At 42.5% G+C, this 27,871-nt stretch overlaps 1 protein-coding gene across 4 annotated transcripts; it reads right to left on the bottom strand.

The window, feature by feature from the left end:
* Positions 1–127: 127 nt before the first annotated feature.
* Nmu (neuromedin U) lies at positions 128–27,554 on the bottom strand. Of its 4 annotated transcripts, none has more exons than XR_015636800.1 (10): positions 27,324–27,554; positions 22,202–22,260; positions 14,983–15,030; positions 10,547–10,606; positions 9,124–9,153; positions 8,982–9,032; positions 6,393–6,562; positions 3,757–3,804; positions 2,185–2,224; positions 128–321 (listed from the first exon to the last, which is right to left on the bottom strand). XR_015636800.1 is itself a non-coding variant. In NM_022239.3 (10 exons), the coding sequence occupies exons 1-9, from the start codon at positions 27,439–27,441 to the stop codon at positions 2,189–2,191; spliced, it is 525 nt and encodes a 174-aa protein (NP_071575.1). In that variant the 5' UTR covers positions 27,442–27,553; the 3' UTR covers positions 255–321; positions 2,185–2,188. The 4 variants fall into 4 exon arrangements, 2 of the variants coding, with proteins under 2 accessions (XP_087440389.1, NP_071575.1); NM_022239.3 differs by having other exon boundaries at positions 255–321; positions 6,488–6,562; positions 27,324–27,553; XR_015636801.1 differs by lacking the exon at positions 9,124–9,153.
* Positions 27,555–27,871: the final 317 nt, after the last annotated feature.

The raw sequence follows: 27,871 nt of genomic DNA, 5'->3' as shown, positions 1-27,871 counted from the left end.
TAAATGCTTTAAAAAGATGTGTCCCAGTGCTACCCTGAGTGCAGGTATCAGAGCTCTCCAGAGGTGTGGGCACTTATGGAGCATCTTCAGGTACAGCTTTGCTGTGCACAATTGATCATTGTAACAATACATTTCAAGATGCTGTTTTATTTTCAACAAATTAAACATTCATAATCTCAACCATGGCAGAGAATGTTACAATACAGGGGTTTGCAACAGACTACATTTCGGAGGGATCATTTTTTTTTTTTTTTGAGAACAAAATGTGAGTACATTTTATATCCCATAGCAGAGTTTTCAATGAAAAGATCATTTGGCATCCTGAAAAAAGAAAAAAAAAAAAACAAATTATGTTCACGTATATGTGACACTATAAATATGTACATGTATTATGCGCATGTAGAATAAATCTAGGGGCTGGGGATTTAGCTCAGTGGTAGAGCGCTTGCCCAGTGCAAGGCCCTGGGTTCGGTCCCCAGCTCCGATAAAAAGAACCAAAAAAAAAAAAAAAAAGAATAAATCTGGACATTTATGCTACACATCTGTATGTCTCAATTAAATACATCAAAGTGTTTAATAATATAAAAACTTTACTAAAGCTAATAAGCATTACACGTGTGTAAAGAGGTTCCTGCTTATCACCTTAGAGCAAAGTCCAGTTCTGTGCGCGCCTGGAGAAGGCCCCAGCGTGGGTGGATACTGCTATGGCTCTCTCCAAGCCTCAGTAGGGCACATTTTGACTGTGTACCAAGGTTAAGCTGAATTTCCCCACCCCCTGCTGAGCTCCTTATAACTACTCAGATGGGAAAAACAAAGTCCCATGTGCTGAACCGAGTAGTTTCAAGAGTTCACAGTTTTAAGGGAGCTACACTGAATGGCTGGCTACACTGAACGGCTGGGCGGCCACTGTGTGCGCACCCGCCTTTCTATCTCATTAGCAAATGTGGAGCCCCCTTGGCTATGAGGTTTGAGGACCTTTTATATTGGATTTGGTTTGAGTTCTTATATGACTGTTCCTGGACCGCATGTAATGAGAGTGATACCTGAATAAAATAAGAGCCATCGAAAAGTTCCCCCTATTTATTTACTTGTACATCTGCCATCACGGCATCCATATTTTATACTTACTGTCTTAATAAATACATTATCAGGATAAAGAAAGACCTTAGGTAATCAGGTGACAAAGTCAAGGTGGAGATGACTATTGAACTCCTGTTCTATTAGCAAAGTAAACAAAATCCTGCTCAAAAGAGACCCTAACCCAGGGAATAGGTCATAAAGCTATGTTTTCTCAACTTCAGGGAGAAGTTCAGACCAAATCAATCCAATTCCACTTCACCCTGTGAGCGTCTGCACAGTGGTGATTTTCACTTCTCCAGTTGTTTTAACGTCTGTCTTTTCATTTCTATCTAGGTTTACGGTTTTGTCCTCTTTCTAGAATAATTTGGATGAAATACATTTTATCTTTTCCTCAAACGCCCCTACTTTAATTTTGCTTTAAGAAATGTCTGCTTTACTCGTTTTACATGTGTGTATGGGTGCCTGTGGAGGTCTGGAGACTGTGGGATTCTCAGGAGCTAGTCTTAATCCCAGGCAATTGTGAGCTGCCAGTGTAGGTGGAAGAAGGAAATTCAGAGCTTCTGCGTGAACAGCAAACACCCTTAACCTCTGAACCATCTCTCCAGCAGTGCCCCTCCTGCCACATTTTGAGACAGGGTGTCATGTAGCTCCATCTGGCTGAGACTGGCTGTGTAATTTTGGCCATGCTAGAACAGCATTCTACCAACTGAGCTGCAGCTGTAAAGATTTTTATTTTGAGTTTGAGTTTTTTGGAATACAGAAGCCCATGCCAGGGAACCCTGGCCCACTCTAGTGGATGCTGACTTACAGCGCAGAGTGAAACCCATGACATCATGCTCAGTAAGTGATGATGAGGTTGTCATCTCCAAAATCACGTCAGATGACTGCTTTCATGTCACGGATCAAGGAATACTAGGATCAAAGCAAATCTAGCCCTAAAACACCACAACTGTAATATTTATAAATAATAATAGTACACACATGCAACCTGACACTAGAAGTATATTTGAATGTGGCTTAGTTTATGACCAATGGGAACTTCCAACTTGATTTCACACATGCCGCTTCATATTTATTTACTGATGTAATTTTTTGAACACGTACCATTTTAAATGAAACTTGTTGACCTCTTCCCATTGCGTGGCTGAAAACAATAAAAAAATTAGAAAGAAATCGTTGTAACTAATGGCGTGAGGTAAATGCGAATGAAAGAAGCCTACTGCTATAAACAACAGTCTTCTTGAGGTACATTAGGTCACCTGACAGGCTTTGGGCAGAACAGAAGTGGGCTGTGGACCGCACAGCTGCAGCCTGGTTTACTAAGGCTGAAGGGAAACCTGAAAGTGTGTGTTTCTATTGAGTTCTGAGGCACTGTTAAAGCTGCTATGACCAATATGAATTGGAAACTACTTGGTTTTGCTTATAGGAAACCAACATTCAATAACGGCTGTTCTCAAGTTTCAGTTTAATATGACCCAAAGTTGACTTTCTGAAGTCATGGCATCTCCATTTTATATATCCTTGCTGTCAATCTAGTTCCGAAATCCAGTGCAGTCCAGTCTCCAATATGCTCATGTGAATCCTACCACAGGAACGCCTCCTTAGACTTAAGCATAAAGCTGAAAATTTTCAGCTAAATGTTTCATTAAATATGTCTTGTTTAATCCTCGATACACACAATGTCATCTCTGTATTACTTTCCATTGTCCGGCTAAACTGTTTGCCTCAATTTTCATCTAAAGATGGCTTACAAAAGATGCAGTTGGTTTTACACGAATACCACAGCATTTAATATAAAGGACTTGAGCAACCTCAAATTGGGGTTTTTTAAGACAAGCCCCCGTGTACCAAGGAATGACTAATCTTAGCTGTTATTTATCTGTTGTTAAATCAGGCTGTGAAGTACTCGAGTATAGAAGCTGAACTCTATCTTTACTTAAGTATCTTATTTTACCTGAAACTGTGGATATACCTGTATGTTGGTGCATGCAAGTGCCCACAGAGGCCAGAAGAGAGCTCCGGATTCCCTGGAGCTGGAGTTACAGATTGTGAGCTGCCTGAAGTAGGTGCTGGGAACTGAACTCTGGTCCTCAGTACCAGAGTTCTACTGGTCTCTTGCCTATCACCTATAGAGCGTCAGTAATAACTACTGAATGCATTTATTAAATGTGTAGCCTTTTTGGCTATGTGTTAAGAAAGTATTGCGAGAAAACGTCTGTTTAGAAACATTTCCTACACAAACGCAAAGTGATAAACACAGTCACGAAGCTATCTCTCTTGGTAGCTTTTATTCTGAAGTTGCTAATCTTCAGAACTTGCTAGCATAGTCATAACTCTTGCAACCTGTTCAACCAAAACCTTACTAATCAACGCCTTGGACTTATGAAATAGCTCTAAAAAATCTGTCTCACGCATATAAAATATCACATTAAACTGGGAAGTAGATGGATGTCATTGGAGGAGTCCCACCGCAAGGGTAATAAAAGGGAGACAAGAGGGGCTGTGGTTAAAACAGCAGGATAGTGGTGGAAGTGAAATCGTATCGAGACACTTGATGTCAAATGAGTATAAGGTCACTGCAACGCTTCATTAAAGCGAGCCAATTGAGTGAGCACACAGTGAACAGACTTTGCCAATTTCCGAACTTATTGATCATAAAATACTATATGTACATACCCTAAATAAAAAGAATCCCCCACTTGGAGCTACAGGACCCTGGTATTCCTGGAAGAAATAAGGATGAAGTAACAAGTTAAGCAGAAGTGGGGCAAATCCTTCTTACGAGTGCAGTGAAGCTCGATATTACTGTTAGCTATTCCCAAAGACCTGAGTAGAGCATTTGTGTCAGGAGAGAACCGTTACCTTTACATCTAACACATTTCAGCAACAACGAGTACCTGCAGAATGGTGTATTCGAAAATATTTTCTGGATTACTATTACAGATTCTTTCTTTAAAGGAAATTTGTCATCAGTAAGTAGAAAGAGGTTGGGTGCGCTATGCTTCAAGGTCCCTTTTTGACATTTTGAGAGAATAAAATAATGTGTTGGGTGTGGTCACACAGAAAAGCAAGGATATAATACATCTGCATGGAAACCGAGGAACAACTTTGGCCAATGTATGTTTAGTTAATTCCTTGGAAGATATTTTCCTGATATTATTGTATGTGTAGAGTGATAATGAAAAAAATGACAAGTAGGAACAACCGTGTTTTTATAACAAGCATATTATATAGTATTTCTCAAGCAAAACATTCTAAGCTTCATGGGAAGAATAGTCAACATTTTCTTGTTTCCATAGAATCGACTTATAGCTTCCTGTTTGCATTAATAATTCATAGGGAGCATTCAATTTATCAGTCAAGGCTGTTTACAGATTTCCCACAAGTATGGTCATATTCTTTATTCTATGATGTGCCTCTGATATCTAGTTAAGTTCATAAATCCTTGATTTACAGAACATATACCTCTAATTCTCAAAATCTACTTAATTCTCATTTTTACTATACCCTTCAAATTACTTGAGATTGAAGCATTGATATTTAGAATGTGTACACAGAAAATATGTTTATGTCCTTGTCTTAAAAAAGTTCTCTCTGTATAATCGAGAGAGAAAAAAGAACACAGTAAAAATGAAAATATACTAATTACTTAAAATCAAGACAAAGGTTTTCAGGGCATTGTCATCAGAGAAAGAAGTGTCAATAACTGGAATTTGAAAAGATGAACTGAAAAGGAACGCATCAAATAATATTAAAAAATGTTTGAATGCATGAAAATCTAAGGTATTTTTCTTTCAAATTTAAGATATCTCACTACAAAACCATGTTTTAAAATTAGACAGTGTTGGCCATCACAGCCAACTTTCTATTGTAATTGGGTTTTGTTGTTGTTATTGTTGGGTTTCCTATTTATCTCTTGCATTCTTTGCTCCCAGCATTTCCTAAGGATATTCCCCTGTGGGAGAATGTCTTCCGGGTTTACCTTCATTTAGTCTGTCCCGCTATTAAATCCCCTCTTAGATTTCTCTTTAAAGTTAGCAGCAGATAGTTGTATTCAACTGAAGCTAAAGTATGAAGACTTTGGGGGGGGGGATAGTGATTATAAAAATAAACAGAGGCATGTGTACTCATCTAAATATATGCTTTTTAAAAACCTGCTTTAAGAAGAATAAAAACATACAGTATGAAAGTTAAGGAAACACCAGACCTGAATTGGACTCTTAAAGCTAATTTATGTAATGGTAACAATGTAGTAATGAAGTAACCATCATTAAACCATAAAGGGAATATCACAATGGAGGTGTGTGTGTGTGTGTGTGTGTGTGTGTGTGTGTGTGTGTGTGTGTGTTTTCCTTAGACTGAGGGTCAGTGAACTGTCACCTCTCATCCTAGACAGCTCGTGGAACCTTCTTTTAACTACTGACTTTCCCTTCCCTTGATGAAGCAGAACCAGGGAAAGCCCAACTGAGTTCCCAATAAGTGGAAGATGGCAGTGCTAGACCAATGTCTTCCTTCAAAACGTGGCCCAAGATTTTCTACACTAAAAGCACCAGGATTATTTTTAAGTGACACCGCAAATGCAGTTTTTAGTTAAGGATGTGTTAGCTTAGTTACATTTACCTTACACGGTGGTACTAGGTTTAGGTCCTATTTTTGTTAGCCGAGGGAAAAAATGAAATGTAGACATTTGTTTTATGATGTATTTACAATCCCTATTTTTATCAATGTTTTAACATTTGGGCAAAAAATTCTGCCACCGTAGCTATTTGTCAACAGGGTACGGGGGTGACAAATTGGCCTTGACTGGATTTCCAATTCCTATCTAAAGACCAAACACCCAGGAGTTCCTTTTTTCTTAAGCCAAGACCACATTTTCTCAGTTAGAGGGTCTCAGAGGGCACAGAACCCCCGTTTTCCTCAATGTGAAGGGCTTGAGCTAGACCGGGTCAGAACGTGGAGAGGGAGAAAGACTGCAAGATGCCCTTAAGCAGGTTAACCAAGGTCCATGATGATTTGGATCTGAAACGGCTCCCAAAGACCAAGTGGTCAGCAGTGGACGGTGCTGTTGGGAGTTAGTGGAATCTTTCGGAGGAGGAATAGAAGGAAATTCTGCGTGGAGAATGGGGACAGTACCTCACTTTGTCTCCTCCCTCCTCTTCTTTGTCACAGGGTAAGATGCTTTGTTCAACTGAACACTGTATGATTCTCTGCCTTACTCCAGACATAAAGTAACCCAGTCTGTCAGGTTGACCAACAACATGCTGTCATTGTGACAGAGAGCTAACACTACTCAGTGAATGTGAGGGGCTCACCCTGAAGAGGGGTATCTTACAAAGGACCACAGCTGTGATTAGCGGAAGGGGTCGCCACAGAGCGGCAAAGCCGGCATGCAGTCGGTCTTACATACATTCACTTTGTATCTCTTCATTCTTCTCTCATGCAGTTGAGGAACGAGCTGCAGCAACGGATGCACGACAGACGACTGGGAGGACATGAACACACATGATGAGCACAGGGGCTCCACAGCACCGGGCATTAAGATGGCTTCCTGTCTGTCTGTCTGTTCGCCTGTCTGTTTCTTACCCACTATTCTCACCCCAGGTCAAAGGACAAGAAGAGAAATGAAAGACATTATCTAGGATAGCCCATCTCCAGTCCTTTAAAGAACAGTAGTGAATAAACCAAGGGATGGGACAGATTGCTAGTCTCACGCCGAGCGGCGGCCCGTTATTTGGAGAAGCACTTTGCTGAAGGCCTCGGATCTGTTACAACTGCAACAGGTGCAGCCCCAGGTTGCCTCTCTAGGAGGCAAAAAAGCCATCTGTCGACGTCTACACTTACTCAAAATAATCCGGTCCAGATCAAGGCAACTTGCAAGTATCAGTTTTCCCTTACAAACATTGTTATCTGGATGCTTCTAGCACATATACCTGGAAATCCCCTTCATACATTAAATATTTAAAATGGAACAGGGGCAAGACAGCAGAAGACACAGTGATGACAATGTGCTTTGGTAGTGGAGGAGGTAATGAAGCCGCACTTTCTAAAAATGAGACGCCACGTGGGAGAAAACGAAGGCACACCTGAGACACAGCCGCCTGACAGCTGCACTCTCATAAGGTTTAGGTTGAGTTGAGCCTCCTCACTGATATTAAATTGATTTAACAGATGGGTGACTTTTAGCCCTAGATAGTGGTTATCTGCTCATAAATGCAACTCGTGTTTGGTGTGTAGCTAATCTCAGTTAAAGGTTTCATCTGGTCACGTGTAAGATTACTCCACGAGGCACACACGTAAAGTGGGGTTTAAATTTACATTTCCCCTTCCGCGTACATGTCCAAACCACACTTTCAATTTCACCCTCTAAACTGCACATAGTACATCGCAAGCTAAAAAGAAATATTGTGGACAAATCGTTTCTCTCCTTATTAATTTTTCCCAGTGCAGAAGATCAAACCCGGGGCCTTGCTTATGCTGGGTGAGGGCTCTGCTTTTACACCACAGCCCTAGGCAGTTTGTGTGTTTTAAATCCATGCAAAAAAAAACCTAAAAAAACCCCAAAAAGGACATGCATGGCACGTACTCACTTATAAGTGGATATTAGCCATAAAATACAGGACAACCATGCTATACTCCACAGACTCAGAGAAGCTAAACAAGAAGGGAGGTCCAAGCAAGGATGCTGAGTCTCACTTAGAAGGGGGAACAAAATGGTTGTAGGAGGAAAATGGAGGAAGGGAACTAGGAGGGAGAGAGTATGGGGAGGGAACTGGGGGGTTCAGGATCAGGTATGGGGAGGGACAGGAGAGATGGCCAGACGGCCATGAGAATGAATGGAAATCTGCAACTGGTGGGGGTGTGGAGGTGAGGGGCATCTCCAGGGTGGGACAGAAACCTGGGATAAGGGAGGCCCCTAAGAATTAATGGAGGTGGCCTTAGTTGAGACTCAGAAGTTGGGATATGGAACCTGATGAGGTCACCTCCTGTAGCCAGGCAGAAACTCTAGTGGAGCGACAGAGACACCAACCCACCCACAAAACTTTCAACCCCAAATCGATCCTGTCTACAAGAAATGCAGGGATGGGAAATGGAGCAGAAACCAGGGATGCCCAAGGAAGAGGGGGCACCCTCTCAGAGGAGGAGAGGAAAGGACCAGGGGAGGGATTGTGGGAGGGAGTGATGCAGGGCTTGGGGGGGGACAATCGGGATGTAAAGTGAATAAAATGAGAAGAAAAGAAAACCGAAACCAAACAAACCAAAAACTACTACTGAAAGAAGCCACATGATTTTGATGCAAATCAAAACAGGGTTACTCGTTTCTCATTGCTTTGACAGAAGCTCTACAACACACATCCACCTCATGATAATGAACAAGACCAGAAGGTGATATTTCCAGTTAGCACTGATACTTGTCTTTTGAAATAACTGCTTTTAAAAATGTCTTTGGACAAGACTGATTTTTCTCTTGCATTAATATCACCCTAAAGAATTTGCTTTACTTGTTCACTTGTTCTTAGACTTCTTCTGTCTTCTTTTGTCATTGAATACAAATTGATGAAGGATGGATTTTTTTTACATGGTTTTTACTTATTGATTACCATATTTCCAGCATTTGCAGTTGTGCTCGACACATACTAGGTAATTAAATAATTGTGAGTGAGTGAATATGAGGCACACGTAGTTATTAACATGTAAAATAAGTACATAATAAATATTGATTTTCATTTATTTATTCATATATAAACTTATTTCCATCCCTGTGGTACTGAAGAAGGAAATAATGGGCTATACGATCAGACCCAAACATAATTTGTAGAGTAAAAAGTATGAGTTTTGGTCTTACTATATGCTAGATAAAATTTTTTTAGATAAATCTTTTTTAAAAAAATAAGACTACTTACCACAACATTTGAATTTCCCAACTTCTGTGTCTTTGAATAATGAAATAAGAACTGTAGGACAGAAAGAGTGAGTTACCCAGAAAAGACCTATGACTTTCTTTATTCTGTTTAGTGTATATGTACTTAGGAAAAATCGCCTTACCCTCTTAGCATTATCTTTCTCAGTTTGCTCCTAGTGAAGAGATGTATATCATTATACACGATAAAACTTCACGTTGCATGCTTTGAAATTCACAATACATTATGAATTATATAAAAATGTAAAACACGACACATAATTCAAACACAGGACTAAAATTGCATTAGCATCTTTTGCTCAAAAATAAATGGGAGATTGATTAAATACTATTTATAAGTAAGTGGACAGAGATCTTCTCTACAAAATTTTTTATAGGAAAATAACTGGAAGGGCCATCAATGCTCAGCAGTGGTGGGATGGGAAATTTCAATGCAGTCACACAATGGAGTAAACAACTAAACAGACCACATTGAAGTATTTTTAATTGTCATCACCAAATAAGGTCATGAGTTATTTTTTTTCTGCCATAAGTTTCCCTTTAGGCTTTTGTCTCTAATATGTCTGTGGCTTTTAGGAGTCATATCTTTTCCTTTCCTTCCCTTTTCTTTTCTTTTCTTCTCTTCTCTTTTCTTTTTGTTTTTGTCTCATTTTCTCTTAGCACCAAAGAAAGATGATGGGTAGATATTACTGCTATTTCTTTTACTTTAATTAGGAAAAATTACAGAGTTGGGGGGAGACATTATTATCACTAGAAAGAATAATTTGCCTTCACACTATCAAAGTGTCCCTCCTTGGGTTCCTCTTTGTGGCAGGCTCAGAGGCTGGAGTGTACCATCAATCGCAGGATAAGTTTGAGATGCTGATGAAATACATCATTCGGAAAGTAAGGCTACCACCTTTAATAATAAAGGAGTTTTAAAATCCATTCAACCAAGACACAGGCTTGAACCTGAAGTCCAATGGTATGTGGTTTCTCACACTCTAGCCCAGTCTTCATCTAGGACAAAACATTCTCCCAGAAGAATCAAATAATCCCAATCAGAAACCAGGACACAGACACAAACAAGAACTTTCGAACTGACACTGACAGTGCAGTTGGCCAGGTTGTCCTTTTTTCCTTGTTGGCGTCTTTGCTTGTTTGTCTGTCTGTTTTTCCCAGTGCGCCGTGTTCTCCCCCACTATGTTTTTCTATTCTTAGTGTCCTATCCTACAACAAAGTATCATGTCCTTAGTGCAGACCATAAAAATGTTGCAACTTTGTTTCATTCTCGTCCCCAATTATGCATGTGTGTGAGAAAAAGAAAACCAATAGGATCATAAATTTCCTCTATCAAACCACATTGTATGCTTGAAGGGGACATGTGATTTCCCAGTTAGTTGAGAATGAACTCTACCAGCACTATCCTCACAGAGAAACTGAAGTATCTGCTTCTTTCTTGCAGCTCCTGTTGACATGCTTCCTAAATTGGGCACATTTTCTTCAAGGAGGAGGCGCTTCTCCTGATTTGTTTGGTTGCTGAGTTGCCTACAAGGACTTTGGCCTTACCTGAGGCTTCTGGAAAATCTCCATCAGGACACGGCAAAGCTTCCTCAATGCAACAGATGCCTAAGGCAGACAAGAGAACACATGGGCCATGCTTCAGTTTGCACTATATCTGCGCAGAAGGGGAAGTTTCAGATGCTGGGAGCACAAGGATAGCCTATCAACACTGCAAAGAAGTCTTGCCTTGGTCCACTGAAAGTCTGTAGGAATCTCTTGATTTCTCTCATAACAATCTAAAACAGCCTCAGGCCAGGGTGATGGCTGGGCAGGTGACAAAGTTGGCTGACATAGCAAGAGAACTTGGGTTCAAATCCCTAGCACCTACATGAAAGTTTTGCATAGCCGAGTGTGTGTATCGCTCCAGAGTTGGGCATGGAGACAGGTCGATCCTAGGAGTTTGCTGGCTAGTCAGGCTAGACACAATGGTAGATGCTGGGTTCTGTGAGATTTTCATCTCAAAAAAAAAAAAACAAAACAAAACAAGGTGGAGAGTGATGGAGGAAGACGCCTGATGTCTTCCTCTGGTCTCTGCTCAGGTATACATGGACATGCATTCCCATGTACACAGACCACCCCACATATATATGTGCACACACACATGTGCACACACACAAACTTGACACACATACAACAAACAAATCTTTCTTTGCAGCACCTATGCAGCTAATGGGGTTTTTCATTGTGGTCCAGTTACATAGTTTTCAACACTCAGTGAGACACCATGGGACTCTATGACTAAGATAACCTGGGCAGTGCCAGCTAGGGATTAGTCTCCCGGCTTGTACAGAAATGCGTGTGCATGCCAAAGCCGTGAGCTTCACTGAACATTACTCATTACTGGCTAATTCGAAAATCCTGCAATTGCTCTCAAACAATGGGGATTGAGGGACGAGAAGCCGTGCGTGGTACTGGTCTGAGTACCACCCTTTCCAGGCTGCTGACTGCACACCCCAGGATCAGGTTTGTCAAAGCCTCAGAGGGCAGAATTAGGGCAGGAATCCTGCGGTTGGCAGTCAGCTGGGCGTGGTTGGGAGCGGCATAAATGGACAAGCAGGGGCAAACCCTGCTTTGCACAGGACCTAGCACAGTCGGCCTGTGAGCCATTGATCCCTCAATCAGTTCATATCTGAAGTAAAGAAAAGCGGGGGCAGTGAGAGGCGATGTAAATAGTGTTAGAGTGCGAGCCCGGAAGCTGAATAGCCAAATGAGCAGTGTTCTACTCCATTTCTACGCTGGTTACTTAATCTCTCAAAACTTTCGTTTCTTTAGCCAGAAATCACTGCAGGAAGTTCCTGAAAGGATTAAGGGCAGGGCAAGCCCTTTGATTTAATTTACCATTGCAGGTACTCAGTTTAGAAGCTGTGAGAAAAGATCGCTCTGCACCATCAATCTCTCCCCATGTGCCTACCACTGGATGGCTGTGGTGAGGAAGGAGCACAGTTGCAGTTACCCTGCATGCCCCTGACATCCTTCCTCTCCACAGAGGTCTGGTTTTGTCTCCTCCCTCCCTCCCATCTGTTTGCCTCCCAGGCAACTTGTTGGGACATATATTGATGGTACGAAATGGACCGGGTATACGCGGCGTTTCAACGCATTACAAAATACTTTCCCGTACACAGGTTCCATTCTGTTCTTAAAACACAGGGGCAAGACATGCAGGACAGGGCTTGCAGTTCTTTTGTACAGAGAAAATGAGGTCTTACAAGACTGACTTCTCCAGTACCTTAAGAGGGTGTAGTTGACAGAGTGTGTGTCCTGGGAGCCAGGACTTCTACCTAGGACTATGCCTTGGTGGACTCACCAATGTCCGCTGATGTATAATTGGGAGTTGGCCATTTCTCCATTGTTTTATGGTGGGGGGAGTGGGGTCTCATATGTACCTGCTGGGTTAGTGCTCTACCTCTGAGGCCCAGCCCGGAACTATGAGGAGCTGACCTATGGAGTCTGGTAAGTCCTTCCTTACCTGTTCCCTTCAGGTAGATCTATAAAAATCTGGTAATAAAAACCCCTAAGGGTTTATTTCAAGTAGCCCATACAGAAATGCAGCAAAATCCAAAATAGCAAAAGAAAAGATCTTTGACTATGTTCCATCTCGATTAAAGATGCATCTCGATTAAAGAAGACTGTATTTATATATGTAAGTGGCTTCTCCTTAGAAAACCGTGCCTAGGCTGGATGCGGTTTGGCAATAACATTGACCTTTGACTGGGAACATTTTAAAATAAACGCATTTTCCTAACTCTTCTTTATAAGAAGCCATTCTTCTCAATAATTTCTTAAAGATTTTCAAATAAGGGATAGGTAATATTTCATCCCATATTAATGGACCGTAAAGATTTTTAATTTTTTATTTGACAAAAGTGTCTTGAAGCATTATTCGAAAATTGCACAATATATAAAATAAAAGTACGTAAACAGTTAATGATACTTAAAAATCTCAAAATACATGGAAATATACATTTAAGCGTGAAGGACAGAAATAATACATATATACCAGGCTCTTTTAAAACAGTACACAGAAATGAGGTCCAATAAAGAGTTAATTTGTGGAGCTAGGGAGCTGGCCCAGGGTTTGAAGGGCTTGCTGCTTAAATGTGGGGACCAGAGTTTGGATCCCAGATGCTAGGTGAGTGTGCCAGCCCCATTCCAACCTCATAAGGTGGAGACAAGGGATCCCTTGAGCAAGTTGCCTATCGAGATTGGCCAAGTAAGCAAGGGCTGTGTTAGATTGAGAGATCTGACTGGCAAATAAGGTGGGAGAGTGATGGAAGATGATTCCTGACATTAATGTTGAACCTTCACATGCACAGGCACACATATACGGTGTGCACCTTTCCTGCCCCCATATACATACATACACACACACACACACACACACACACACACACACACACACACACACATACATATATGCGGGTACCCCCACACACACACCATAAGTAGAAACAAGAATATTTTAAAAGTTAGTTTATGTTGACAGAGCTTAAATAAGTTGTTTTTTTTTTTTTTTTGGTTCTTTTTTTCGGAGCTGGGGACAGAACCCAGGGCCTTGCGCTTCCTAGGTAAGCGCTCTACCACTGAGCTAAATCCCCAGCCCCAAGTTTTTTTAAAACCTTATACAGTGGGTACTGTGGACATAAAAATTGTTCTGAAGCTGTTCCTAAATTTTAAGTTCAACATGAAGGCTTACCTGCTAATATCCCGGTGTCATTCACCTGAAGGTACTGTTTGTGCTTTGAGTATGTCTCCCAGAGACTCACATGTTTGAACATTTGGTTCTGAGCTCATGACACTTTTAGGGGGAGTCTGTGGAGCCTTTAGGCAGTGGAGTTTATATTGGAGGAGGAGGGTCCCTGTGGGTGGGCCGAGAGGCTTTGTAGCCTGGACTCACTTCCTGTCCTTAACTGCTTCCTGTGTGCTGATGTAGTGTGACCAGCCCAGTCAGCCTCCTACTCCTGTATCACGGCCCCCTGCCATGACGGACTGTATTCTCTGAATTGTGAGCCAAAGGTAAGCCTTTCCACACGTAAGTTGCTTTCCTTGGGATGTATTTTATCACAGCAGTAGTAGAAAGTAACTAAGGCAGAAACTGGGGTTCAAAGTATGAATTTGAAAAATGGTTCAAAAGATCTTGCTCCCCTCTCCCTAAGCCCAAGCAGATGCCTCTAACTTCTGGCAAAGGAACCTCTACAGCTAGGAAAAGACATTACACATGGCCGCTCCTCTGCTCCCAGCACTCTGATCCCATCAGAAGGGCCATGGGAAGAGTCCCTTGGCCTTGGCCAGAGGGTGTGTTTGAGGAACATTAGTTTCTCTCCAGGTTCCTGGCCGAGCTGACTGAGAAAGTCAAGTCAGTAAGGGAACCCTGGGTCCTCACACTCAGACCTGCAGGGGAAGCGTCAGTGGAATGGTGTGAGGGTGACACCCTTATTTCCTGCTCCCCATTTCCCCTTGTGAAGGAGCTAGGCTAGCACTCAGCCCTCCCCCCTCCCATGGGAAGAGAAGTGAACGGCCTCCTGGCTATCCTAGAAGCAGGAAACTGGGAACACGCAGTTCAGTCTTCCGTGCGAGCATGCTTATCAGCTATACTCCTGTCTGCTTCAGCTCTGTGAAGACCCAGGGCCGCTGCCGGAGCCTGGCCAGAAAGCTTGGTTCTGGTGCAAAAACATATGGTTATTTGGGTGTTGTATGTATAAGCAAAATTTGATCTTAAAAATTTTCAGTTTAATAGTTCACAGTTTCCAAAAATAAAATTTATTTTACTTAAGGATGAAAAGCTAGCCTTTTAAAACCCAAGCCTATAGGACTGACGTTACCTGGGGATAATACAGACGCATCGAGTACATGACAAGTCTTAGTGAGTTCAAGAAAAGTTCAAAGGGACAAATGGAGATTTTTATGCACCAAGAAATGCATGAAACACCTCCAGATTAAATTACCTGAGGCTGGGAATCAACAGACAGAAAGGACGCACAAGCTTCAGGAATCTGTAGAAAACAAAGACATCGTTACACCCTAGAAATAGAAAACAGCCCAAACCAGAAAATTGGACTACACAGAGGCATTCCATACAGACAGCAACCAAAGACTCCTGGCAGCCTTGAGCCCTAAGTTCAGAGAAGAGGAGGCTCTAGAACCTTATAAGAAAGTCCTGGGTGCTGGGCATGGTTGTATGTGCCCATTGTCCCATCTCTGAGGCAGGGGATTGCTATGAGTTAGATGCCAGGTTGGACTCTGTAGTAGATTCAAGGCCGTGATGCACGGTGAAATCATGTAGAAAGGAAAGAATGAAAGAGAGGGAAAGGGAAAAAGAAGGAGGGAAAGAGGGAGGGGTGTGAAAGACCAAAGGAAGAGAATGAAGTCCTAGACTTGGAATTTGTCCAAGACTTGCCCCCACCCATTGGAATATATGTCCCCAGTAATAGCTAATAAAGACATTCAGAGTGCGTGAAGATTTCCTCAGACGTTGGTGTAAAGGTAGACATTCCGAACTCATCCAGTCTGAGAAACCTGAGAACATGGCACTCCCTTCCCCCATGGCCTTAGAATAAGGGAGTGCCATCGGTTGCTGTATGATCGCTTATCAGACACGACTCTAATGTCACCTCACTAGGCCAATAACTGAGTGGCACATGGCATTAAGGAAAAATCTCAGCAGAAGCATAGATCTTCATTTTCTAATGAATGCTTACTCAACTGTGGTTGGCAGCTGGATGGTCTCAGCCTTTATCCTAGAGAGAAAATGGTAGAGCTTTTCCACTGTAGCACACAGCTGTACCATCTGGAGGCAGTGGCACAGGTCTATAATCCCAGCACTTGAGAGGCTGAGGCAGCAGGATCACAAGTTCTAGACCAGCCTGGACTACATAGTGAGACTGTCATAAACAAACAATAGGATATAAGCAAAGATTTACAGTAATCATAAAAGGCTGTGCTGGAAAGTTAAGCCCTAGGCCATGTGTCTGCAGCATACATTTCTTGAGTGGCCTTTCAAAACGGAACCAGGAAAAAAAATATAGTGATGCTTGTGAGTCCGGAGTAGTTTCAGCCAAACCCTCTTTATGGCATAGCATCACAGAGCCACTTCCAGTGTCAGAATTCTTTATTGGTCTACTTAATTGGAGTTGTATTCTCACGGCAGACTGAGACGAGGAGTTATGTGAGTCAATTGTAACTTCTTAAGCTCCTTGTTGCTTCCCAGTTGAGAACATCCTGAAATATATGATTCTTTAGCTTAGGGATCAGCAAAGGCATGAGCTACTGAAGAAAAGCATGATCTCATGTCTGTCCCCTTCAGCTCATGGGACCCTCCATCTTTGCTTATCACCAGTATGTGAAGAATGTTATATGAAGTTACATTCATCCTGTGTTCATGTGCCTGCTCCCACTGACACACGCACACACGCACGCACGTGCACACGCACCAAAGAAAGGGGGATGAAGGAGCGGGAGAAAACTTTTTAAGTAAAAAGTTACATTGAGAGGTTGAGGCAGGGGGATGACAAATAATAGACCAGCCTGGTCTACATAGTGAGGCTGTTATAAACAAATAACAAACTTGACCAGAATCAATGTTAAGTAAAAGTTCTCGAATTGAATTGGATTTTTGGAAAATGAAACAATGCAATAAGGGACGTTGAGGGTAAGATGACAAGGTGATGCTCTCTGAAGCCATGAACACTGACTGGTACAGAACACCATCAGCTCCAAGTCTTTGCTTTGGTAGGCTGAGAGGAAATGGCTTCTACTGAACTATTCCTGGAATAGAGAGACCTGAAGCCATTGCACACCCAAGGGCACAACTGTTGGGTAATGTTGGCACTACAACTGCACGCTACCACACTTGGCTAGCGTGTTAACTTTCTTAAACATCTTTTCCTATAAAAGAAGGACAATGTTCTCATAGTTACTCTCCTTCCTATAAATGAAGCTGTCTGTATATGTGAGGTGGCCTGTGTCTAAGAACTGGGGCTCTGCTAACTGACCAGTGCCTGAAGCTCCTTCATTAAAAACACCAGAGATTTCACTAACCCAATGAGGAGATGGTTGCAAAGTTTCTGGTCTTTGTTCTCATTCATCAGAAAGGGGACGACAGCAGCCCCATTCATTCCCTCACCATCTCTTACACAGTTGCCAGTTTTCCTCAGCTGATGGCTGCAGTGATTTCCAGGGCCACTAGTGGCGTATGAGACCTCTGGATGGTCTGTGGGTGACTCTGAAATAGACAGGCCTCTGCACATGACTGGGAAAGCACATGCCTCTAGTGTCTGGGCCACTCACTAATGTAAACACCTCCAGCAGGAAAAAAGAAACGCGGGGTTAGGGATTTAGCTCAGTGGTAGAGCGCTTGACTAGGAAGCGCAAGGCCCTGGGTTCGGTCCCCAGCTCCGAAAAAAAGAACCAAAAAAAAAAAAAAAAAAAAAAGAAACGCTGTCCTTTGTGCTCTTAGCAGGTGGCTTACTGGTCACTTGTGGTGAGGGTTTTGTTTCATTTGCAGGGAGTGATACAGGGTTGTACTATGTAGCCCAGGGGGGTTTTGAAATTGCCTCTTGAATATTGGCCCTGTAATGTATGCTACCACACTTGGCCAGCAGATTGATTGCTTTAAATATCATTTCCTATGAAAAAAAAGACAATGTTTTCAAAACTCCTTCCTACCATCATGATCTAAAATATTCCTTCAAAGATATTCATAGAAAGAGATCATCTCAAGCTAAAATATTTTCCATATTGTACAATAGTATGTTGTTCCCAATTACTCACCATGCCTTATTTTTTCCCATGTTCTTTGATGATCTACTGAAGCAGAGACCCTTCTAATAGACTTCATGAATATCTGTACTGTTAAAGAATGTTTGGAATCTGGTACTTACCGTCTATTTGGTTTTTTTTCCCTTTTGTACTTTGTTGGGGGAGGGTAGTCTAGACACAAAGAATATTCTCAGCTTGAAGCACACTGGGACCTTTAGCCTTGTTTGTAATATTTCCACTTAGTATTCTCACGCCACCCTCTCATAGACAGCTCTTCTAACGTATGTGATGTGCCCCTTTCATTTGTGCATGTTCTTGTAAAATCTGTTTTGTCTGCAGGCTTGGGACTTCCTTAAGACTTTTCCTCCATTTTTCACTTATGCTACGTAGAGATCTATCCATGGTGCTAAGTGTGCATGTAATACATAGCTTCCAACCATCTTGGAAGCTGCCCCGCCTTCTCAACTGTATATGGCAACAGATCGCCTATCCACTCCCCAGGACTTCCCAGGGACAGACAGACAGCCGGGTTCCATTTAATCCTTTCTACTACAAAGAAGCCCTCACAGCCAGTCTCCTCACACAGCATTCAGTCCTCCGCCTGTGTCAAACTCCCTGGGGTCCTCTTCCCAGGAGAGGGGGTGCTGGAGCATTTGAAGTTCTGTTTGAGATGTTTACTCATGAACGTATATCCCTCCTAGTCCTCTGTGATTTACCTTTTATATTTGGTCTTTAATTCCCCTTATATTGCCTTTGTACACAGTGTAAGTTTCATGTCTCGAGTCAGTGAGTCAGTTTCAGCCTGTTCTTTGCCTCACAGTGTTGTTTATGTGTGTGTCCATCCTGCCTCTGGTCTGCCCCCCACCCCCGACCCCCAGAAACGACTTTTAGAAAATGATGTAGCTGGGGCTGTGACTCAGGAGTAGAACATGTGTCTAACATGCTCAGGGTGAATCCCCAGGCCGCAATAAATAAATATGCAAATGGGAAAGGAAGAAAGGAAAACGGAAGAGGCTACAGTGCAGGGGTGTTTGCTTTAGGCATGAACCTCGAAGAAGGGAAACCAGGATGAGAAGGGATTCGGTAAGGGAATGCTACCATGACCGGCTGGGGCTTCATCTGTCTGGGGATGCTGGAAGACAGCGCAGAATAGTTGACTTCAGCTATGCTGAGGGAGTCCAGGGACCGGAAATAACTTCCCACCACTTCCCTTCCTCCAACATTTGAGTGTTGCTCTCCATGGTGGTGGTGGTGGTGATTCTGGGATGCCAAGGCCTGCAGGGCAGGCAGAGCAAGCAGAGCCACAGAGGGTTACAGTAAGAAGCTACCTGGGCTGGTGACTGTCAAAGGTGGGATTCCCCAAGCTCTAAGTTTTATTCCATCACTTATGCCTTTATTTTTGTGTCTTTGTCTGAATTTTCAGACAATAAATTGCTACAGTTTTATAAGTAGTCTCTGTAAGCAGGAACTGAGAGTTCTCTCCTTTAAGCTTCTTGCATTTAAGACATCCTCTGGACTTCGAGGACATCTTAATAAATTTAGAGATTCAGTTTTTTCACAACAGTGTTAGGTTAAATTAATATGTTCCTTTAAAAAAAAAAGGTAAGTGGGGTCTGGAGAGATGGCTCAGTGGTTAAGAGCACTACTCTTCCAGAGGTCCTGGGTTCAATTCCCAGCAACCACATGGTGGCTCACAACCATCTGTAATGGGATCTGATGCCCTCTTCTGGTGCGTCTGAAGACAGCTACAGTGTACTTATATATAATAAAAATAAATACATCTTTTTTAAAAAGTAAGTGGAATTATTCTAAATAAAACCATGCTGACATCATGGGTTTTGCCTTGATCAATTTGAGAAAGATTCAGTACTTTTATCATATCAGATGAAATATTCTGAGTTCTGTGGGCAAAGGACTTGACACACAGGCTGAGGACATGAACTGGATCCCCACACTCACATAAAAGGCCGCCATGTTTGAAATCAGTATTGGGGAAGCAGAGACAGGAGGTGCCACGGGCTCACCAATCAGCCAGTCAAGTCTTGCTGTGAACCCCAGATCCCAATGAGAGACCCTGTCACACACACAAAAAACAAGACAGACAGTCCTAAAAACAACACCTCCCCATACACAATTGTTCCACTGAAGAAAAAATGACTCTCCATCTCGTTGCATCTTTTATTAACATTTGCTTTTTCCTTCACTAATGCGTTAGTGTATTTCTTACTATTTATTTCTTTTTATAGTCACTGTGGATGATATGCAATTGTCTCTCAGTATCTGTAGGGATTATTTCCGGCACCCCTGAGAATTCTAGAATCTATAGGTGCTCACGTTCCTCATACAAAGCAGTGTATATGTATACTTGATATCCTCTTGTATCCTTTAGGCAATCTCTAAACCATCTGTAATACTTAATGTAATGTGAGCATTATGTAAAGAGTTATTACGCTACACTGTTTGGGAAATAGCAGCTGAAGGAGTCTGTATAGACTTAGGAAAGATACAGTTCTTCACACTAAATATTTTCAATCCATAGTTGGTTAAATCTGCGGATGTACAGCCAACCCATGGATTCAGAAAGCCAATTATGTTTTAAACTATATCGTTATGTTACTTCCTTCTCGTGCACAGAAATGTTACTGATTCTTATTTATTGGTACTATATGCAAAAATCTTGTGAGCTCTTGTATCAGTTCTAACATTTCAATAGCAAGATACTTAATGCAGTTCTTCACCATCACAGAGAACAGGAAGAAAAGGTTGTTTCTGATCTTGATTAAACTTGATTAAAGGAACTTGGCTCAAGTATTAGATTATGCTTGAAATGGAGGATTAACAAAATCTTTAGGAAGACAGAAAAAAAGGAGAAGGTACTTAGCTAGGTAAAGGGCAGATGTGAGGACTTTAAAGTAGTTTTCTTTTGTAGAGAAACTTTCAACACATTGACTATGGAAGACAGAACATAGGCTTTGGCCGATGACACAATAAAGAAATTTTTACTTCGGAGGATTTAAAAAACTGACAAATGTGTGTGTGTGTGTGTGTGTGTGTGTGTGTGTGTGTGTGTGTGTGTGTAGTGTAGTGTATTGATCAAGCTACTGCATTTTCTCCCATCCCCCATCTCCCCAACACTTTTCTTTCCCAAACTCACGTGCTCTTCCAGTGCTGCCGTCACGTGCAAAGGTGTAGGTCCACCTTCTGGAGCACAGGTAGCCTTGCACATAGCTTATACTTTTGAGCTTTTATTATAAAGTATAATGTTCTCTGAAGTCTTAGCCTGGAAATTTTGATTTATAATGTTTTGCCATTAAATTCTAAGTATAATTTCCTGTTTGTTCTAGGGCTATTTGTCATAAATGGTACTTATCCCCAAAACAAATGGGATGCTTAGGTCATGAATTTGTATCTTATTGTATCGCATCATAATTGGGAAAGCCTACTAGATCTTTTCTGATTTATGAAACCTTACTTTCTAACCTAACTTCTTCTGGTTCTTTAATGCTTATTTCCCCCCATGATTTTCTCCACTGGTAGACTGGTAGAATTTGAAGCTAACTCATTGGTACATTTTGATAGTGGTGGCCACACCCTCTTGTCCATCTTTTCTATGTATATAAATGGTTAATTGTCAGTTTTGATGGCTTGAATTTCTGGATTTTATTTTATTAGCTATGAAGATGACCACCCCAGTTTTCTTTCAGTTCATATTTGCTTTCTGTATCATCTCCATCCTTCTATACTTCAATCACTACTCATGCTACGTCTGGTTCTTTATGAGTGTGTGCATGATGGAAGGAGTACACTAGAGATTCAATGAGGGCCTCACATAGGCTAGGCAAGCAAGCACTGGCCCACAAGTGCACCTTCAGCTCTTAGGTGTGACTCTGAATAGATAATTATTTCTGGATCTTTAACAGCTAGAACACGAATACAAAGGAGAATCCATGTCTTTAAGTGGTATAGTTCAGCATATGTACATTTATTATAATTACCCCCCTTTTTAAAGTTTGTTTCTGCCTTCTAATTTTTACCATTTACGGTTTCATTTCCTTTTACCTTCCCTTCTCTCTTTTAGTGAGATAGACTCTTGGAATATGTGTTCGTATTTTGAGATAGGATCTTGGAATATTCATATATGTATGATATCTATATATCAGGCTGACATTAAACCCATTAGATACCACAGTTTAGTCTCAACTTATAGGAATCCTCCTGCCTCAGCTTCCTAAGTGCTCGAATTATAGGTGTGTTTTACCCTTTATTTTAATAAAACACTCTTAACTATTTTGATGTCACAATGTTGGCAAAATCAGTTTTCCCCAGAGATCAATTCCAACATTTCACTTGACCATAATAATTTTAAAGACGATGGAAGTTCTCACTAATTTTGCAAGGATAACTTACCTCATTCCACAATTGTAGTTCTTGTTCTGGTGGTAATCTTTGAGGCGATATTGGCGTACCTAAAAATAAAGTTTTGAGTATACATTAATGTTATTATATTATGCTTCTTTTTCAAATTAATTATTTCTATGCAATTCCTTTTTCAGATTCTGGTTGTCTTTTTTTTTTTTTTTTTTGCTATAAATTATGACCAAGCTAATTCAATTAGATATGGCAACCTTTGACCTCATATAAAAAGCCAGGCTTATCAAAAACTTCCCAGTAACCTAGTGGAGATAGCACTCTCAAGAAGGAATTCCTTTACTTTACATACAACTTATCTGAATGCTCATGGCAGCTTTATTCGGTTTGCCCGAAAGAGGAAACAGTCCAATAATACGTGCACAGTTGTGATAAGCACTTCAGATATGTCATGTCCTTAATCCTCACATCCAACTTCCCAGAGAGGCATTATTAGTTAATCCTTATCACCACCATCACCACCATCATTTCCAACTCACGAGAAGAAAGCAGAAGCTCGCTACTTTGCCTAAGACTGCCTAAATGAAAAGGTAGCAAGAAACGTGATTACTTTTGTTTTAAAGACAGGGTCACCACGGCTCCCAAGCTACCCCAAAATCACAATCCTCCTGCCTCAGTTTCTTGAGTGCTGGAATTACAGATATGGACTGTTGGGCCTGGCTTCATTGAATATTGCCCAATATCTCTGACTGACTATAAGATTCCGGTGAGTCCTATTTTCCCTAAGTCTTCTACTTTGTGCTCATCATTGGCTCAAGATCTAGCAGGCTTTTCCTGTTATTTAATTTAAGTTATAATAACAACCATGATGGACTACACTTTCTGTGTTATTGACCTAATTCTGGTGTGTGTGCGCGCGCGCACGCGCACGCGCTTGTGGTGCAGGTGTGCACACATCACATGTGTGCATGCATGTATGCCCTAGAACTCAAACAGAGGGTCATAACTCATAAGACCTTTCACAACCATGACAGTCCTTTCTGTGAGTTTTACAAACAACTTAGAAGCATCATATAAAGGGCTGGTTAAGTTCAGACTCTGGGGGAACCCCCTGGTAAGGAACCCCCTTCTATAAAGTTCTTCACACTCTTCAGTGATAAATTGCTCTCCATACCACAAACATTCATGTCAGACCACAGTTGCCTGATGAGTCACATTCTGAGCTCGTTGTGCTTGTGGGAAAGGATTAATCTGTGATTTCAAATCTTCATGTCAAGTACCTGGAGATCTTACTGATTCTGAGATTCTGTTTGACAGGCATTTCTGTGACTTACTTATCTTCATTTTCTATGTCTGAGTATTTGTCTGCGTGTGGACATGTGCACTCTGCTCATGTCTTGTGCCCAAGGAGGCCATCAAATCCCGTGGAATTGGAGTCACAGTTACAAGATCCCATGTAGTTGCTTGGGGACAGAACCCAGGTCCTCTGTATGAGCGGCAAATGCCTTTAACCACTCAGCTAACCTCTCCAAACCTGGCATTTCTGTTTAAAGAACGCAGTGTTATGTCCCTAACCCTTCTCCACCCCAGGACAAAATGAAGCTTCCGTCTCAGCTGTCCGGCATAAGGGTCAGACTTCCCCACCAAGACCCTTAGGAGTTTGACTCAAGTATCCACGAGCCACTTTGAAATTGCCATTGTGATGAACAGTTCTAACCACTAATATCAAAATTAAAGGGAGGGTGGAGCCTCTTTAGTGGCCCTTATGCAAAACACAGAAGCACAGCCTTGGGGTTTGATGAGCCCCCAAATCAAAATGGTTCTCTAGAGTTGATAGAAACCCACTGTCATCAGACTGAATCCCAACAAAGGGAGCACGGTTCTCCCTTTTTCTGACTGGCTACTAGAGTTGATACAATGCTCCTGTTAAGCCACTTGCTGTATTCTGGTTTCTGCTGGGTAAGTTGTAAAGAAAGGAGATTCATTTAGTTCACAGTTTTGGAAACTGCCAGTTTAAGCTCCAACCCTTGGCGAGGGCCTCGGGGTGGATAGAGAACCAGCTAGAGCAATTGTGTAATGAGAGAGAAAGCCCAAGATCAGGGAGGAGCCAATCTCAGTCTTAAACAACCCACTCTCCAAGGAACCAGACTTCCAAGGCAACACCTTTAATCCCTTCTGAGGGCCATGTCCCCAGTCTCCCACCCATGTCCCACTAACCCCGCTGCTCAAGGTTTCATTACCTCTTGGTGTTAACACACTGGGAAGCAAGACCCAAAGCGTTGGAAGCCATACTCAACCCAGGTCACCTTGCATGCCAGCCTAACACGGCACTTGAAGAAACAAGCATTTGTACTACCATCCACATTTTCCAAAACGACACCACCCTTTACCCCTACATCACTAACACGAAAGCCTCCGGTCATCCCTGTCAAGGTATTTCTACTTAAGCATTATGTAAAAAAACAGACCTGATCATGGGAAAGGTGGCACCAGTGTTCTCCCAAACACTTCCCTGAAGGGTTAGCATCTGAGAAATCAGTTACTAGTCACTGAACGTTTCCAATCAGTCAATGAATGAAAGATCTTAGCAGGAAAGACATGCTTTAAATCAGCCTTGGCCATGATCTCTTATGGCTGCAGGCATAATCAAGTGACTGGCGGACACCCAAACTCTGTCGGTCTTTATGAGAAATTTCCCTCTTCAAACATGTTCTCTGAGTGAGGCGTTTCCACCCAGCATACTGGCTTCTCTATCTCATTATCTCTGCCCTCCTGTACTCTGCTCGTGTTTTGGTTTTTGTGGGTGTTTTGTTTGTTTTTGTTTCTGTTTTTTTTTTTCTAAGGATGATACATTTACTGACACTCGTTTCCTTCTGGCTTTATGACATTTGTTCTTGTCATTTTTAGATGTAGACTGATTGCTCTTGTTAGATTACCTCCAACTTTTGCTTATGTGTGCCATGCATGTCCCTACCCCACATTTAGATGATCTGGAACTAAGGCAGACTACACTGCCTATTGACACCCACCCACAAGCACACCTCACTACATTTTTTTAAAAATGAGATTTGTTTTTTCATGTCTGAAAGGGAACAAAGACAGAAAACGGCAGTCAGGGGGCTTCCTGAGAGTGAAGGAAGCCTTTTGCTTGAATAACATCAAGGTTACTTATGACTCGGTTGATCAGTCAGCAGTTTTGCTCTTTTGGGAATAAAACTGAAGGCTCGTCTGTTTTGTTTTGTTTTGTTTTGTTTTTGTTTTTTTGTTTTTTTGTTTTTTTGTTTTTTTGTTTTTTTTTTTTAGGAACTGACCACCCAGCTCTCCAAGACAGTCATTCCTATAGCTGCAGAAGCCGTCACAAGCACATTCTGCATGCAACATGCGTAGAAAGCATAGCTTCCCCCCCACCCCAACAAAACAATTGTTTTAAAGCTGTGGTTATCAGGGCTGGGTCAATGCTCAGAGCACTGTATGTTCTTCTAAAGAGCCTGGGTTTACTTCTCAGAACTCTTGTGGTAGCTGTCACTCTAGTCCCAGGGGAGGCCACACCCTCTTCTGACCTCTCTGGACACCAGGTACACATGTAACGGACAGACATACATGCAGACAAAATGCCCATATATCTTAAATAAACAAACAAATAAATAAATCAAGTAAAGACTATGATTATCTGGCTACAGAAAGTTTATCTGCTACTGCCAGGCTGACAGGCTGCTGATCTCTTTGCACTGTATTAAATAAGCCTGAATTCTTTAAAAACAACAAAAAAAATAACCTTTACAATTATTTCCTTTCTTAAGAAGGCAAATAAAATTATCATTCTAATGTTTCTAATAAAGCATTTAAAAGAGAAAAGGCTAATTTAGCTTGCATAAATCATGGTAAACCACTACTGCACAAGAATAATATGCTATCACAAGGCTGCCATTTTGCTATTGGTTTTTCTTTATTTCAGAGGACAATTTGTGGGTCCTGGGGATCGAACTCAAGTTCGTTCATTCTCTCTCTCTCTCTCTCTCTCTCTCTCTCTCTCTCTCTCTCTCTCTCTCTCTCTCTGAGACAGGGTTCCTCTGTGTAGCCTCTGCTGTCCTGGACTCACTTTGTAGACCAGGCTGGCCTGGAACTCACAGAGCTTCATCTGCCTCATCCTCCCTAGTGCTGGCATTAAAGGCGTACTCCACCAAACCCAGCCTTGAACTTCGGTCTTTGTGCTTGGTAGTAGGGTACCTTTATCAGATGAGCTCTCATACTGTCCCTGCTGCTGTCCTACTTGAACTGGCTTTCAGGTGAGGGAGCCTGTTCCCCTTCAATGTCTCAGGAACAGAAGTTAAATACTGAAATGAAGGCAACAAAGACGGGCCAGGAAAAGAATACTCGTCCTCTCTGCCCAGCTCTAATTGAGGGCTCATCCATGAGCTCCCACAGTGCTCTGCGGCCGTGATATTTAAATCTTCAACGCCTCTGAAAAATAAGCAGCACCTGGAGAATTCCGTTTGTAACAAGGCAGTGTTTGGGATTTCAAGGACCTTCAGAAGGCAGGAATGAATGACAGCCCCCCAGGTTACCTGGTAACTAAACGTTCTTTACAGAACCAAGGGACACATTTTGCTCTGCCACTCATCCGTGCTTGAGACCTCTCGCCCTGGTCTTGCTTTTCCTGTTTCCTCGGAGCCACATTCGGGAGGTCCCTGTTGTCATCGGATCCCACCTGCCTTGCCACCTTAAGCGCCCATCTCCGGAAACCCAGATAAACCTTGCAAGCTCACTCTAACTTTCTGTGATGAGAACTCTAATCCTGAAACCCTGTAAGCCTGTGTCCCTCCTCTTTGTAACTCGACAGCTGATCTCCCAGGAGGCGCAGCGCAGCACAACTTTATCTTGCCTTGGCAAGAGGACCAGCAGACTTTTGTTTCAACCATAAGTCCCTCCGATAACTGCAATGAAAGGGAAAGTGTTTTAATCTTTTTTAAACTCCGGCTATGGCGTCTACAGCCTGCCCTGCGCCCTCCACAGCCAGCTGTGCCTGCAGTCCTGGTTCAGATCCTGGCTTCAGTGGGAGGTGGATTCTAGAAGCCCAGGGAAGAGACAAGGAAGGTAGCGGGGAGAAACTAGTGCAGCGGCAGCCTGAGGGGCCCTGTGAGGTAGGATGATTGCACCTTACCTCTGCAAGCGTCCGCACAGCAGGCGAGCAGCAGCAGCAGTGACAGGAGAGGAGATGCAGTTGCAGCGGCCAATTGTCCTGCGGAGAGCCCTGGGCGGCGATTAGCTGCTCGCGACATCTCTGCCCTCCAAGCAGCTCTGGACTGGGAACCAGGTACCCTGTGTTGTGCGGGTGTTAAAGCTGTCCCTCAGCGTCCCCCGAGCGCCTCTTGCTGAGCTCAGACACCAAAGTGACCATCTCCGCGCGCCACCAACTTTTAAATCCGGCGCACACGTGGGCTAGGCTGGCGTAGTCTCCACGCGTGACCTCGCCGCCCCTGGCTCCCTGGCGTCACCCGGACCTGCTGCCGCCTCCGCAGGACACGCGCTCCCTGGCCGGGTGTCTGACTCAGGGAACCACGCATTCGGCTCTGAGCTGGAGAATGAAATTAAACCATGGCGGTCCACTCCCACCTGTGGAAGGGGAACTTGGGTGGGAGCCGGAGGGGATGTCAGCCTCCAGAGCCTGAGATCAGGGTGGTTAAGTGGTGGCTACACTCTCTCCTGTGT

This window comes from Rattus norvegicus, chromosome 14 (genome assembly GCF_021556685.1).
Source record: "Rattus norvegicus strain SHRSP/BbbUtx chromosome 14, alternate assembly SHRSP_T2T, whole genome shotgun sequence".
Lineage (NCBI taxonomy): Eukaryota > Metazoa > Chordata > Mammalia > Rodentia > Muridae > Rattus > Rattus norvegicus.
This window is presented reverse-complemented; position numbering and strand designations above follow the sequence as displayed.